General features: G+C 36.0%; 1 protein-coding gene across 1 annotated transcript in view; it reads right to left on the reverse strand.

The window, feature by feature from the left end:
* Nucleotides 1-16,938, reverse strand: part of CIR1 (corepressor interacting with RBPJ, CIR1) — a 45,226-nt gene that overhangs the window by 25,077 nt on the left and 3,211 nt on the right. Inside the window, exons 2-7 of the mRNA XM_037151278.2 lie at nucleotides 14,088-14,182; nucleotides 10,882-10,955; nucleotides 9,586-9,596; nucleotides 9,432-9,496; nucleotides 6,896-6,944; nucleotides 5,951-6,068 (exon numbers count right to left, since the gene is read on the reverse strand). Coding sequence (XP_037007173.2) covers nucleotides 5,951-6,068; nucleotides 6,896-6,944; nucleotides 9,432-9,496; nucleotides 9,586-9,596; nucleotides 10,882-10,955; nucleotides 14,088-14,182 — 412 coding nt within the window. The remainder of the gene's footprint in view (nucleotides 1-5,950; nucleotides 6,069-6,895; nucleotides 6,945-9,431; nucleotides 9,497-9,585; nucleotides 9,597-10,881; nucleotides 10,956-14,087; nucleotides 14,183-16,938) is intronic.

The raw sequence follows: 16,938 nt of genomic DNA on the forward strand, positions 1-16,938 counted from the left end.
GCCAATCTGAAAAGGCCACATACTGTATGATTCCAACTATATGATCTTCAGGAAAAGACAAAATTATGGAGACAGGAAAAAAATCAATTGTTGGAGGGGAGAGAAGGATAAACAGGCAGAGCACAGAGGATTTTTAGGGCAGTGAAACCGTATGGTACTCTGTATGGTACTATAATGGTGGATACATGTCATCATATGTTTGTCCAAACCCATGGAGTGCACAGCACAAAAAGTGAGCCCTTAGGTAGACTATGCACTCTGGGTGACAATAATGTGTCAATGTAGGTTAATCAACTGCAACAAAGATACCATTCTTGTAGAGGATGTTGATAATGAGGGAGGCTATGCATTTGTGGGGGTGGAGGCATATAGGAAATCTCTGTACTGTCCTCTCAATATTACTGTGAACCTAAAACTGCTGTAAAAAAAAGTACTGAGAAGAAACACAAGTAAGATTAAAACAAAAAGATTAAGTAGAGGCATATGAATATATGTAACTATGAAATTTATGAAGAAAGCAGAAATACAAACAATCCCCGCCCAAAGAAACCCACTTGCTTTTTGAAAACCCCATTGCAAATTTAAAAATGCTTAACTTTGATATACATTAAAAACATGAACGACAACAGTAACAGTCTATGATAAGAATAAGGGCCATTGATAAAAGCCACGTGGGCAGGTCATTTAATTATGTTATAATATAAAAATATTTCATAAAAATTCAGTCACCACTGAAGCTTGCAAGTTTTGCATATAATTTGGATATATCTAGAACGGAGGAAAACTTACAAAGTTAAGATGATCTTATCAATAGAAGAGATTCTAAACCGGCTTAGCCAAAAGAAGCATTTTGATTGCCTAATTTTACTTTATAAAGGAGAAGTAAATCTTATAGCTGGTCTCTGTAAACCTCACAGCTGGAACATTCTAACAGCACCTTGTAGTTTCCAGTGATCAAAGTACGTTACTTTGTACACTAAACTAAGAATTTCATAATAGAAATAATGCAACACCAGGGGGTATGGTTATCATGAAATAATTACACTCCTGGGAGATTACAGGCAGAAGGCTGCATACCCCAGGGGTGTGATTATCCCATGATGACTCGTCCACTGAGACTGCCTTATTGCAAAAATAATCTCTACTCGCTGGTGAGACATTATTCAATAGGTGATTTTTTTTTAAATGAAAAGATTTTTTTTTAGCTTGAATCAGCAAGTGGATTAGAAAATTGGGAGTTTGTTTTTCACTGCAAACTCAGAATACAACATCGTTATTATTTGCTTTCCTATTTGATATAGCAGAGTCTTGATTTTGTTTTTGAGAAACCTTTAAGAGTTTCTGCTGGAGTTAGTTAAGTGGCCCTATTATATTCTGGTCAAACTTTAAAGGTATTAACTGAGCAATACAATTTAAAATAATTTATTTCTATGTATAATTTTAAATTCTTCTAAAATAATATTCACTTAAAAATTATAAATGTACAACTGTGGCTAATATTTTGAGAAATCATCTTCCAGGCATTTTTCTAAAGTATCTGTCTATATTTTTACCTAAAGATAAAAAAGAAACTCCAATGGATAACTACTTTGTTTTAAAATCTGCTTTTTTTACTTGACCATATGTTAAAAACAACATCCATACCATGATAGGAAGCAGTCGTCACATCACTTTTAATGGCTGCATAGTAGCATTCCTTTGTTAACATCTTGTAATTATTCACCTAATATCCTTTTATTAGGTATTCAGGTTCTCTCTTTCTTTTACTATTAGACTCATACTTTGTATAAACTCTTTGGACATATCTATGATTATTCTTTTAGGATAAATTTATGACGGTAATGTTAATAAAACAAATCTAAACAAATAAAAGAACAAATAAATGAGAGTACTATTTCCTGTATCTTCAATTGTTCCTACATATAGCTGAAGCTGATGCTCTCAGCTGTTATGGTACACCAGAAATACATGGTACATCACCTTGCGTGGTATCAGCGATGGTAAGTCACTGACTTGTTTTTAATCATAATTTTATCATAGAGTTCAGTGCTTTGAGATATTCTCAGATATTTACCAGTCTTTGTCCTCACATTTACACCTCACAGAGTGCTTAGTCAGTGTGTTTCAAGTTACGTGGCTACTAAGCAGCAGGGCAGGAGCTCCAGATCAGGCATTTACTACCTCCTTCGCTCCACAGTCTGTGCTCTTAGCCACTAAGTACACTGCTTCTCTGAATTTATGGTTCCTCCCTCCCTTCTTTCCCCTCTAAAAATAAATAAATAAATAAACAAACAAACAAACAAACAAACAATTTAAAGTTACTCCCCATTGAGTTGTTATTACAGTATCCAATTTAATTTTATCATAGAACTTATTAATACCTACTGCTTTCTTACTTATTAATTTATTTTGTGTGCCCTGACTGGTACGGCTAAGTTGGTTGGGCGCTGTCCCACAAAGTGGAAGGTTGTCAGTTCAGTTCCTGGTCAGGGCACACGCCTGGGTTGTGAGCTTGGTCTCTGGTTGGGGTGTTTATGAGAGTCAACAGATAGGTGCTTCTCTCTCACATTGATGTTTAGTCTTCTTTTTTAAAAAAATTATTTTATTGTTCAATTACAGTTGTCAGAATTTCCACCCCCACTCATATCAATGTTTCTTTCCCTCCTTCCCTCCTTTCCCCCCTCTCTAAAAATAAATAAAATCTTTAAAAAAATCCTTCTTAGGATTTTAGAAAAAAAATTGTTGTGTCATTTCCAATACAATCAAAGGAAGGACCTTCTCTGTCTAGAGACTGAATTCCTAGAGCCCGGAAAAATACCTGGCACAGAGTAAGTGCTCCATACATAACCGCTGAACAAGTGAGTTTATTTTACCTTTACTGATGAACATTTAGGGTTGTTTCTAATAGTTCATCACTATAAACCTTTGAGCATCTGCTTTATCACTTTATTATAAATTCCTGGAAGTTGAATTTGTAGGTAAAAATATACATGTTTTTAAGGCTTTTGATACATACCATCAAATGGATCTTCAGAAAAGCTGTTTCAATTTATCATCAGCAGATTAAAATGTTAATTTTACCACACTTGCTCTAACATCGGAAATATAGATGTTTTAAATCTTTACCAAATTTGATGGGCTAAAAGATAATATATTACTTTAGTTTTCATTTCTTTGGTTATTAATATTGAAAATATTGTCATAGCTTTTATGGCTATTTGAATTCCTCCTTTTGTAAACCACCAATATTTATGTCCTTTTTTATTTTGCTCTCTTTCAGATTGACTTGAAAGAACATTTTATGTATTAGGGATATTAATTATAGTATTTCAATAAAGGTGATACTTTTCATCCTCCACCCCCTCCACCCCTCCAATGCTCAGTTTATGCAGAGAGAGTCACTAATTTGTAGATTTCTCAAGGGTGGTTACATGTGTTAAAAATTGATAGCAGCCAAAAACTTGAGCATTTTCCTACTCCACTTACTTTATTTTGAAAAAGTTCCTTTGATTGAAGAATACAGTAAAACCCCACCATAAGTGGGGTCCAAAAACTCTGCACAAAATGAATGACTAAATTACTGTAAGGTTAATAAGTATAAATGGAGAGCTGAAAAAGAGCCAATCCAGCTTTATGATATCTGAATTCACTGTTTTCAATACTAAGTTTAAAAATAGGTTAACTAAATAGTGTAAGTTGTTTTGGTTGTCGTAGGAGACTTTCTAATATAGACTCAAGAGAAAGTAGGTCTAGTCAATTATTAAGTAAAGAGCTAAGTCTGGGGTCTATCTTACGCATTCTCTCAGAGCAGGATCAAAGGCGAGGCCAAGGAACAAAGACAGCTGCCACCACTGCCCATCCCTAGCCCACACGGGGTCATGTCACTGAAAGGGCACCACAACGCTGGAGTGAAGGAAAAGATGAGAAAGACACAACCCCTTCCAGAAAAAAGAATATAACTTTCATATGTAGTAACAGATCCCTGTAAGTAAAATTAGTGGTCAGAAACATGTGAGCCAATGGGTTCTTCATATATGACCTACTCCACCCCTATTTCTTTTGAGGCTTTATTTCTTTGAGGCCTCTCACCCTTCTTTAACCAACTGGGTAAGGTCGGGGGAGCAAGGAGCATAGTATGTGGGCTTAAAGATACCTGCATTGCAGCATCCATGGGATGTTCTTTTTCTCAGAGGTTGTCAGACCAAGGTCTATATCAACATTCTCTCACCGCTGAGCAAATAGTTTTCTCTTACTTAAAATGTGGCTTCTATTTTTTAGAGCAATAAGGATTTCAAAAACTCAATGTAATATTTTATTTGTGTACTTCCTCTACCTATTCTGACATCTGTAACACCATTAAAGAAACAGTGTCAAACTTGATAATGGATCAAAATTTTAAAACTCCCAATAAGAGAACTGGCACCCTACAGCTATAGGAAAACTATGCAAGCTGTAGGAACTTGAATCCTGAAGCTTGCGTTTGGCTTGCTCAAAGGAAGCAGGATCTCTAGCTACAGGAGAGAGGCTGAAAGTCGTACGCTGACTGGGGGTGAATCTTGAGCTCAGAGGTGGCAGTGGATGATATAAGGAGTCTAAAGAGGTGCAACAGAGGCCTAGATGAACTGAGGATTGGGTTCATGCCCAGAGCATTTGCTTAAATAGAGCAGCTCTGCCTTTGTATGTTCTATATATGTTCTATATACTGGGTTTCATATTAGATATCTTTAAAAAAATTAGACAGGAAAAAAAAGGTTTTATAGCTGCTTTAAAAATGCTGAAAACCCCTAGAGTTATACTATCAAATCCTTATTTAAAATTTATTTATTGATTTTAGAGAGAAAGCAAGGGAGAAACAGAGAAACATCAATTTATTGTTTCATCTATCCATGCATTCACTGGTTGCTTCTTATATGTGTCCCAACCGGGGATCGAATCCATAACCTTGGCATACTGGGACGATGCTGTAACCAACTGAGATGCCCAGCTAGGGCTCCAATCCTTATTTTACAATGAAGAGTTGAAGCTGATAAAAGTGAAATGGCTTGTGCATGTTTCAGGGTAAGCAGGTCCTCTCTGCTGTACTTCATCATGAGTTATGGTTGGACTCCTGTGGCTGTCTCAGCCACATACTAACATACTAACAAGGCACTGATAAGTTTAACTTAAAAATTCACAGTTTTAATATTTTTTATAAAAAGAACCCAAATAATACAAACCAAATTAAACCAACTTTTCTTAGGTAGATAATAATAAGCAGGAAGGTAAATAATTTTCAACTAGATACCAATTTTAACATAGTTAACATCTTTTATTTATTTATTTTAAAATATATTCTTTTTAAAAAAAGATTTTATTTATTTACTTTAGAGACGGGAAGGGAGAAAGAAAGAGATACATGGATTGGTTGCCTCTCACTTGCCTTCATCTGGGGACCTGGCCCACAACCCAGGAATGTATCCTTGACTGGGAATCGAACCAGTTACCTATCAGTTCACAGGCTGGTGCCCAATCCACTCAGCCACACCACCCAGGGCTAGTTAACACTTTTTAAAACTCAATTTTTATTTTATATCTGAACTAAAGAGAGGTGATTTCTGAGGCTTCTAGATCAACCTACCTTTATAACTGAGGACATAAAAATGAGAGGTAACCATTTCTTCCTGCTATACTTAGGTTAGTAGCTTGATAAACTATGTTTAATATATCTTGCATAGGTGCCCTTGGCTAGAAACACTGAATTTAATTATGAGATACTGCCTTTCAAATTCAAAACATATGATCAGAGTTTCCCATTGATTATATTTTGGGAATATGCCTTAGTCCGAAAAACCCAATCCAACCCAACTAAAACAAAACAATACCCAGAGAGATTAGAGAAAAATGTTATTTTATCTTTCCTTATTTGTCCTCAATATATATTTTAAAACAAACAGTTGCATCTAGTGCCTACCTGAGCCATCAGTAGGAACTGAACTTGCATTGATTCCCGAAAGACCAAACAAAGGACATTCTCGGTCTGTGTTGACATGACCCCATTTGTGACACTTAATGCACCTCACATTTCGAACCTGAGAAACAGTGAACATGACTTTGGTTATTAAAATACTAAGAGTCTAACCAATGTTCAATTCTCCACTGCTTGACAGAATTTACGTTAAATTATTCTAACTTTTAAAAGATTTCCAGAGAAAGAGACTTCATAACTGTATTTTATAATTTAATACAAATACAAAAATCTTTTACTATAAGTTCTGCCTAAAAGCTAAGCTAAATTCTATTTCTTTTTGACTCTTATTTTATGGCAACTAAATAATATCCAAAAAGAAATGGTAAAATTCCAAAAAAGAATTCTCCTATGGCTTAATCTTAAATTCTCTAATTTAAATAAGTTTCCTTTGAAATTTCAATTTCGTGAACCAGGGTTTGGCAAACTTTTCATAAAGGGCTAGGTAGTAAATATTTTAAGCTTTATGAGCTAGAGGTCTCTGCTGCAACAATTCAACTGCCACTGTAGCAAGACAACAGCCACAACACAATCAGAAAATGGGTGTGGCAGTGTTCCAAAAAGTGTTATACGTAAGGAGGATATAGCCCTCTGAAGACAGTTTGTCCCAGTTCAAAACAAATAGTCTTGCATCTTCTCTGGACCTTGAGCTGATTCTCCAAATTCTGACAACTGCAGAAAACATTTTCATTATAAACTTTACTACAAAACTTTGATATCTTTCAATAATGTGTTTATTACACTTAACATTTTCTCCCCTAGTTCTCCTATGATCTGATACAAATAGAAACCACAGAGCCCTCTGCATCTTAAATACCTTTTGGGCAATAATATAAAGAAGTACTTATTAAATAACAATTATTCTTACAGAGTAAAATATGTGTCACTTGCCTGAATACCAAAGGGCTGATCTCGGATGTTCATGTCGTCTTTGGCATATCTATTAAGTAGAGAAAAATGTACAAACACAATATTAAGAATAACTTAATAAACAGCAGTTATTCTGAAAAAGTTTTATAGTTCTAGGTACATTACAAAATGTGTAACTATAATAAATAATATAGAATTAAAAATTATTTAGTATTTCCAAATAGCATTTAGTTATTAAGTGTCCGGTTTATTATAATTTAAAAAATGAAAAAATAAAACTAATACTATATCAAATTGTTAAATCATTGAAAATACTTTCATATTAGATGCCTTTTTGTAAAAATATATTTTATTTGTCCCAATTTTCCCTTTTCCCTCTTCAACCCAGTAATGCCCATTCCCTCTGACAATCCCATTTCCAATAGTGTTCTTAACATTGCCATCTATTCTACGCCTATCAGTTAATATTGCTTAATCCTTTCACCTCTCCCCCCATTCTCCTCCTTCCCCCTCCCCAACTGATAACCCTCCAAATGATCTCCATATCTATGATTCTATTTCTGTTGTTTTGTTTTTTAGATTCAGTTGTTGATAGTTGTGAATTTGTTGCTATTTTAATATTCATAGTTTTCATCTTCTTTTTCTTAAATAAGTCCCTTTAACATTTCCCATAATAACTGTTTGGTGATGATGAACTTTAGTTTTACATTGTCTCAGAAGCACTTTATCTGCCCTTCCATTCTAAATGACAGCTTTGCTGGACAGAGTGATCTTGGATGTAGGTCCTTGCCTTTCATCACTTTGAATACTTCTTGCCAGCCCCTTCTTGCCTGGGAGGTTTCTTTTAGGAAATCAGCTGACAGTCTTATGGGAATTCCTTTATAGGTAACTCTCTGCTTTTCTCTTGCTGCTTTTAAGATTCTTAATCTTTAACCTTTGGCATTTTAATTACGATGTGTCTTGGTGTGGTCCTCTTTGTGTCCATCTAGTTTGGGACTCTGTGTGCTTCCTGCACTTATATGTTTATTTCTTTCACCAAGTTAGGGAAGTTTTCTTTCATTATTTTTCAAATAAGTTTTCCATTTCTTGCTTTCTCTTCTCCTTCTGGCATCCCTATGATTAGAATGTTGGTATGTTTGAAGTTGTCCCAGAGGTGCGTTAGCCTATCCTCGTGTTTTTGGACTCTTTTTTTTTGTTTGTTTTTCTGATTTAATGTTTTTCTTCTTTCTTCTGTTCCAAATCATCTATATGATTCTCAGCTTCATCCACTCCACTGTGATTCCCTGTAAATTTTTATTTCACTTAGTGTAACCTTCATTCCTGCCTGGGTCATTTTTATGCTGTTGAAGTGCCCATGAGTTCCTTGAGCATCCTAATAACCAGTGTTTTGAACTCTGTATTTGATAGCTTATCTTCATTTGGTTTACTTTTTTTCCTGCAGTTTTGTTCTGTTCTTTCATTTGGACTATGTTTCTTTGTTTCCTCATGTTGACAGCCTCCCTTGTGTTCATTTTTATGTATTACGTAGAGCTGCTTTGACTCCCTTAGGAAAGCAGCCCATTGTAGAAAAGTCCACCAGTAAGTTGGACGGGGTGGAGCCTTAGGTAACTGCCAGGGCATGGAAACCCACAGGAACCAGGTTGATGGAGTCTCTGATATGGTGTTGCTGCTCTGCAGCCCTGTGTGCAGGCGGGCTCAGAAAAGGGACAGTGGCTGCTGCCTGGCCTCTGGAATTGTTTCTGGGATGGAACTGTCTACCTCCACTCACCCTGATGACAGACACTTCGGTTTCTCCCCACATGTTCCTGGTGCCCTTCAACCTGCTGCTCTGGTGCTGGAGCTCTGAGGGAGTCTGCCTATGTCCACTGTGGGCTCCTTAGAAGAGACCCCTGAGAATCTGCAGTTTCTTCTGACTTTTACAGCCAGAAGTTATGGGGACTTACATTCCTGGCACTGGAACCCTGGGCTGGGGGGGGTCTAGTGTGGGGCTAGGATCCCTCATTCCCAAGGTATCCCTCCCAATTCTTATGTACCACACATGGATGTGGGACCACCCGTTCCACATGTCTGCCCCTTCCACCCAGTGGATAAACATAACATCTTTAATTCCTTGGTTGTCAGACTACTATACAGCTCGATTTTTGACAATTCTGGGTGATAGATGTTTTATAGTTTAGTTGTAATTTTTGCTGTGGTTGTGTAAGGAGGTGAGTGGTGTTTACCTACACCTCCATCTTGACTGGCAGTCTAGATGCTTTCTCTAGTGAATGAAAAGACAACATAAGATAGGACATCAGTTTTAAAAAAATTTACTCTTCACCCAGATATGCTTATTGATTTTAGAAAAAGGGGAAGGGTGGGGGAGAACAACTTTTTTTACACGTGCCCTGACCAGGGATAGAACCCACAACCCAGGCAGGTGTCCTGACCAGGAATCAAATCCTGCAACCTTCTGGTCTACAGATGACGTTCTAACCAACTGAGCCGCATGGCCAGGGAGGACAGCAGATAAAATTAATCACATATATTTTATCTTAAAAGAAAAACCTGTCCTTACTTTTCTCGCGGGGCTCCTTTCTGCCACTCAAATTTGTATTCAGTCTCCCCTTCTGTTTCTTCTTTCTAAAAACATTCATTACAAAGTCTTTCAATTTTTTCATAAAATTACAATCTACTGCAAGTAAATTCAAACATAGAATATAGTGCTTTACCTCTTTGTTTTCTTGATTGCATATCAAAAATATGGGGAAAAAAGGAAGATCAAGTTAAAAACCTCATAAACTATGAATTATATACTATACACTATGATATAATAATATTTAATTGTAACATGTAAGAATTTATTGGTTTAACTTTTTTTCACAAGATAGAATTCAAATCACTGAAGAATAAGATACAATATTAAATAAGAGATCATATTCAATAAGCTTATAATTCCTAATTTTTAAACTTTTATATTATCCATTGACAGTGAATATTATGCCTTCTATTTTCGAGTTCATTCAGTAAAGAGTAAAATATATACAAAAATTATAAAAAAGTAATGTATTTCTGTTGATGTTGAGATTCTTTTCCTCCCCAAAGGACAAGTTATAAAATATTACTATGTCGGACAAATATTTTTAGTATTTGTTCTAGTGATTGTAGCACTTTTGAAGGTTATTTTTATAAAACAATGGCAATTTTTAAAAATAACAGCAATTTTAAAAGATAAAGAGAAACTTAAAAAAATGTCTGTCATGTTTAGTTACCTCAAAGAATTATAAATGGAACTGCCTTATGATTCAGCAATTTCACTTCTGGGAATTTCTCTGAAGAAACTTAAAACACTAATTTGAAAGAATATATACACCCCTCCGTTCACTGCAGCACTATTTACAATAGCTAAGATTTGGAAATAGCCCACATGTCCATCAGTTGATGAATGGATAGCGATGCTGTGATACAGTTACATAATGGAATACTACTCAGTTGCAAAAAAGGAAATTTTACCCTTTGCAACAACATGGATGGACCTGGAGAACATTATGCTAAGTGAAATAAGCCAGTCAGAGAAAGACAAATATATGATTTCACTTGCAAGTGGAATCTAATGAACAAAATGAACTAACAAGCAAAACAGAGACAGACTCCTAGGAGAGCAGACTGAAAGGTCAGGGCACAATTGGGCTGGGTAGCGGGGTTGGAGGGACTGAGCAAAAAGGAAAAAAAATGAGAAAGAACTCATGGATGTCGACAACAGTGTGGTGACTGATGGGGTAAGAGGAGTGGAAGGGAGATGGAGTAGGGTGTGGGGGAGACAAATGGCAATAGAGACTTGACTTGGGTGGTGAACACACAATACAGTGAACAGATGATATGCTGTAGAACTGTATACCTAAAACCTGTATAATTTTGGTAACCAGTGTCATCCCAATTAACTTGCTTTAAAAAAAATGTCATAACATTTCTTCAACTTTAGTTGCAAACATCAAAACTAAAAAAAAAAAAAGAAATAAGGTAAGTACCTTTTTTAGCTCCTGGTGGGGCCTCATACATGAAGTTAAGGCCATTCTTTACACGTTCATCTCCCATAAGCAATCTGTATAAAAAAGACTTAAGGTTAACAATTTTATGTAGGAGGAAAAACTTACAGAATAACTGTCCCCCCAACCTCGAAAATCCCAAAGAGAACAAAGGTATTTTTGTCAGAAATAAAGTTCAAAAACTTTACTTATTAGATGACATCTGAAATATCTATGAGTCCACACTGACAGAAATAAATGACTAAATAAATGAGGAAAGGAGAGACAGGGAAAATTTTTCTTTCCAGAGAATTCAAATGAAAAAATGTAGCAGGAATAAGAGAAATAGAAAATCACTGTTAGAAAACCACAGTAGTAACTGATGCAGGTGAGATTCACCAATAAATAGTAAAATTAATGGGCAGAAGTTGTAGGAGAAACAGCTTCAATATTTATTAATTACCAAGGCAACAAAGTAACTCTTTTTCTAAGATAAAGAATAAATACAGTATGATCTGTTGCAAACCTAGTCTCCCATCTATACTCTCTCTTTATTGGTCTAACTCAATTATTGACTGTTTCCTGAACACCCTCTCTACCTTCCCACTGTACTGATATTTAACAAGCTTTTACTACATGTAAATCAGGGCTTCTCAATGGTGGTACTATTGGCATTAAATAAGCCAATGCCAACAGTACCTTTGGACTAGGTCACTCTTGGTTGAGTGGGGCTGTCCTGTGCATTGTAAGCTGTTTTTCAGCATCCCCAGTTCCTACCTACTAGATGCTGGCAGCACCCAATCTGAATTGTGAAAATCAAAAATGTGTCCAAACATTGCCACATGTCCCCTGTGGGGCAAAAATGGTCCTCAGCTGAGAACCACTAATATAAATCCTTATTATTCTTTATAGTTCAGCTTAAATGTCACCTCTTTCTTGAAGTCTTACCTTATTATATCTCACATGGAATTACTCTGTCCTAATTTAGCATGCCATAGTTTTAAAGCAGTGCCTTTTTGATACATTGCTTATGATATTCACCACTGAAAACCACATCCATCCCTTTCTAGGTTTTTTTGAGGCTAGAGAGGAATTATGTTATCATACTTTTATAGGCCCTTACAACACCATTTATTGTCTTGCATAAAGCAGGTACTCAGTAAAAGCTAACCAGATTAAATAAAAATAGTGCAAAAAGTACTTAATTGAACTAAAAGTTTTATTTTTTAAGTTTTGCTCTCAATACACAATATATTTTAAAGAGAGTATTTAGCAGTAATAGTTTAGTGCTACTTTGCTTAAGTTCTGTACTTTGACAAAAAGCAGGACAGAGTAGAAGTGAGAGTACAATCCAGATAACTGAAGCACCACCATTCACCTGCGTGACTAACCAAGAGAAATCAGCCTCAGAGTTAGACTTGCAAATACACGTATAAAATGACAACAGCTAAAGGGCAGGTACTTTGCTTCAACAAACCAATGAAGAACTCCAGCCAGGATCCTGCCACTAATAGAAGAATGACATACAGGTCAAGTAAAGACACTTCACTTTACTTCTTGAAGCTGTCCTTGCATGTTTTCATTTCAATGTATTTTAAAGAAATATCTTTGTGAGAGGTCTGACAAATTTGAGTATAGACTTTTCTTGTTCTTCTAAGCTTTGTGTAAGTTGGAACTTGATCATACACTATATGTAGAGTCACATAAATATATTTTATGTAAATTATGAGTAAGTGGCCATCTATAAATACAAAAGATAGTTCACAGGGAATAGAATCCTATCATTAAGACATTCCACTCAAAAAGGCTAATTTAATATACGAGGTCTGTCTAGAAAAAGCCCAGCCATTGTTAATATAATGAGAACAGTCTATGAAACATTGATGAAAGCTGGCAGCCAAGGAGAGTGGACTGGAAGGTGCATGCATGAATAATGATGACTTCACTGTACTAGTCAGTGGGGGTGGAAGAACCCATTCAGTGAGCATGTGTAGTGTGTGGACGTCACATTCAAAATGACTGAGTGAGTAGAGAAACGAATCTGACCAAATTTTGCGTTACACTTGAACATTCCTTTATGGAAACCATTCCGATGATTCAGAAGGCTTTCAGGGACAATGCAATGAGTGCAGCACAAATAAAAGCGTGGCACAAATGCTTTGAAGATGGTCAAGAATCTGTTGAAAGTGATCCACGTTCTGGAAGGCCTGCAACATGCAGAACCCCTGAGAATGTTGACCGTGTACGGGCGACTAACAGTGTGAGAACTAGCAGCTGATCTGGGGATTCCAAAATCTGTTGTGTCTGAGATTTTGACACAGGATCTTGGCATGAAATGTGTTGTGGCAAAATCTGTTACATGGCTTCTACAACCAGAGCAGAAGGAACGTTGTGCTGCAGTTGATAACTTCATTCAAACGCTACCAATGAACCAGATTTCCTCGAGAAGGTCATAAATGGAGGTGAATCGTGGGTCTATGGCTATGATCTGGAAATGAAGGCCCAGTGGTCCCAATGGAAGTTGGCTGAAAAGGTGCGGCAAAGTCACAAAAAGATCAAGACAGTATAAACTATGTTTTCTCATTGGGAAGGTGTTGTCCATCTTGGGTATGCCCCTTTAGGCCAAACAATTAATAAGGGGTACTACCTCAAAGTTCTTTGTTGGTTGAGAGATGCAGTAAGACAAAAATGGATGCTGTTAAGCGCAACTGGCAATTGGCAGCTTCATCACGACAGGACACCTGCTCATGCATCATATCTCAAGCAGAGTTTTCTGATAAAACATCAAATCACCAAGGTGACTCTGTCTCTCCTGCCATCCCCCAAAGCCCAGATTTGGCACTCTGCTACTTCTGGCTTTTCCCAAAACTTAAATAACCTTTGAAAGGGAAGAGATTTTAGACAATTGATGAGATTCAGGAAAATATGACAGTGCACCTAGTGGCAATTCCAACAAAGGATTTTGCAGAGAGTTTTGAACAGTGGAAGAGATTCTGGGAGAACTATGTAAGGTCGTCCCAAAGTGCTTGCTTTGAAGGGGACTGAGACATTACCATCCTGTGTACTATGTTTCTCATATCTTCTTCAATAAATGTTTTTTTCATAGTAGATGGTGGGATACTTTCTGGACATACCTTGTATGAGCCAGTTAGGGATCATTCTCATGCAATTGATTATTCTAAAATTACTAGCATAGTGGAATTTCTTACCTATTATCATATGATTCTTGTTCTTTAAGATACTGCTGCATTAATTCTTCTTGCTTCTTCTTATCATATGATATTTTCTGTTCTGCCATCCATACCTAAATTAATGAAGTGAAAATTTCAAATTAAATGGGAAGTTTGCCTTTCTTTATAAAACATAAAACACTATTGTATATAGTCCATAACATAATTCATTTTGGTCATAGTGACACCATCACAAAATATCAGTTGAAGCCTGATCTGTGCTTTTGTACAAGTCCCTCAAAACAACCATTCAAAAGAGCTACACTTTTAAGCAAAAATGTCAAACTTGAGAACCACTCTGAGCACCTGTGGTAAAACAGATTTTTGCATTCAGTCCCTGTTACGTCAGAGAGGAGAACAACCACCTCTCTACATAAGTCTAGACTAGAAAACAAACAGGGTACAACCAGTAGGGTCAAAGAGTGCTCATGGGTACAAATGGGTGTCACTGACACCTGAAGAGAGGACAAATGGAGGAAAAGGGGAAAAAAAAGGAAAAAGAGCTGTAGGAAAAAAAAAGACACAGAGAGGAAACAAAGAGATAAAAAAGAGGCATATCAGATATTTCAAAAGCACCAACAGCAGAGGCTGAATGTGTCCCTAAGTGAAATTCTCAAAACCACAAATGTGGTGAAGATAAAAAGCCCACACAACTTATGTAAGGCTACTTAATCATGTTACTTCCAGGTTTAAAAGTCTTCCTACCACCTTTAGCATGGAGGACAAAATATTTGACAACCATTCAACAAAAACAACTCAATTTTTTTCTCCAAACATGCTAAGTTTTAAAAAGGTAAATTGTAGGACAAACACTTATATTGATAAAATTATAATTATTAACTGTGTCCAGATGAGTGTGGGTAGAAGGTTGTGGAACAGGACTGCCATTGCTCAATATCAGAAGGAAATAAAGGGCCATTGTCAGTACTTTGGCAGTGCTGACATAGGAAGGCTCTATGGGGACACAGTTGAGATGTGAACAAGAAAGATTAATATGGAGATAAAAGCAGCTATTGAAATGAAAAGAGAAGCCTCCATAGACAGAATACACCAGAAATTTATTTTTGTGTAAATCCCTGAAAGTTTCTTCTACTGACTTTGTACTTTCCAATGTAACGTTATAATAGAAGAAAAACCTACACTTGGGATAGGCAATAAAAGGCACCTGTTTGGAATTTTCACTGTAGCTTAAAATACAAACCGTCATAACAGAGAAATGCTTGGCAGACTAACATTAGTAACATTCTAATGAATAACATATCACTTCTAACAGAATAACTACCACCTATTTGCCTTAGCTTTTATAAAGTTATTTTACTCATCTCAGTTGCTCAAGAGCTTAAATACATATTGAGCATTTATCCAAACTGGAATAAAAAGTAGTAAGACATATTCTTGCCTTCAAATGCTAAGAAATCTGCTAATAGAAAATCATACTAACTTTTCTGTAACTTTAAGCTATTTGTAATAAAATAAAAGGTGTGAATTGTACAAATAATAAAGTTTAATATTTGGATAATAGAAATACATACAACATAACAAAATAAAGCAAGACAGTGATTGACTTTGGGGAACATGATGGAAGGCTGCTTTAGTAGAATACTTTACAGCAACTTTGGGTTTTAAAAAGTTATTTGTTTTTTAAGATTAAGTAACTATATTCACAACTGCCAATGTTATCCATTTCTTGTGTGTGTGTGTGTGTGTGTGTGTGTGTGTATCCTTTCAAAGCTGTCATGATGCACATATACACAAAAGAATATACAGGGTGGGGCAAGAGTAGGTTTACAGTTGTGAGCACATGAAATGCAGAGTTTATACTTCTATTTAATTATTGTATTTGTTCATATTGTATTGTATTTGTATTTGTTCATATTGTATTTGTTTATATTATTTCCATATGAACAAATGTAAACCTACTTTTGCCCCACCCTGTGTAGTAAAACATACACACATTTCTTTTCTCACTCTATATCAGTAAGGTATATTGCATACACATACACACATATATCCACACAGAGAACATGTACATAATTCTATACCACGGAGATCATTCCCAGATCACTAAGCCTTCTTGTATTTGGGGCAGGAGGCAGAGACCGGACTATCATTCTATTGTGTGGCTACAACATCATTTATGTAAACAATCTCTTGCTCTATTAGTGGGCATTTAAGAAATTTCCAGTCTTTTGCTATTAAAAACTCTGCTGCAATAAATAACCCTGTATACAAGTAACTTCCTACAAGTTAAACAAGGTTTTAAACAGGATCAAAATTTTGCCAAGGGAAAAACCGGGTAAGATATTATTGATACAGGGAACAACTCAGTCAAAGGCCCAAAGACATAAAACCAGAATTAAGCAGTTTGATGTTGCCAGAATATAAAATCTGCAGTGGGAGAATGGCAGTAGGGGGTGAAGAAGGAAAAATAAACTGGAGCCAGATTACTTGGACTTAATCCTGTGATGTTTTAAAAAGAAGAAGGGAGAGATCAGATTTGTTCTTTAAAAAGAGTACTCTATGGAAACAACCCAAATATTCACCAACTGATGAATGAACATATAAAATGTGCTATATACACACAATCGAATATTCAGCAATAAAAAGAAATGTAGTACTGATACAGTGAACGTGGATAAGTTTTGAAAACATTATACTAAGCAAAATAAGCCAGTACTTCACCAAAGACCACATACTTTATTATTTATATGCAATGTCCAGGACAGCAAATCCACAGAAACAGAAAGCAGATTAGTGGTTCCTAAAGCTGAAGAGGAGGGAGGGTTAAGGACAAGTTGGGAAGAACTGCTAACAGATACAGGGTTTGGAG

Source organism: Artibeus jamaicensis, unplaced genomic scaffold (genome assembly GCF_021234435.1).
Source record: "Artibeus jamaicensis isolate MK-2021 breed Jamaican fruit bat unplaced genomic scaffold, CSHL_Jam_final contig_391, whole genome shotgun sequence".
Classification (NCBI taxonomy): Eukaryota; Metazoa; Chordata; class Mammalia; order Chiroptera; family Phyllostomidae; genus Artibeus; species Artibeus jamaicensis.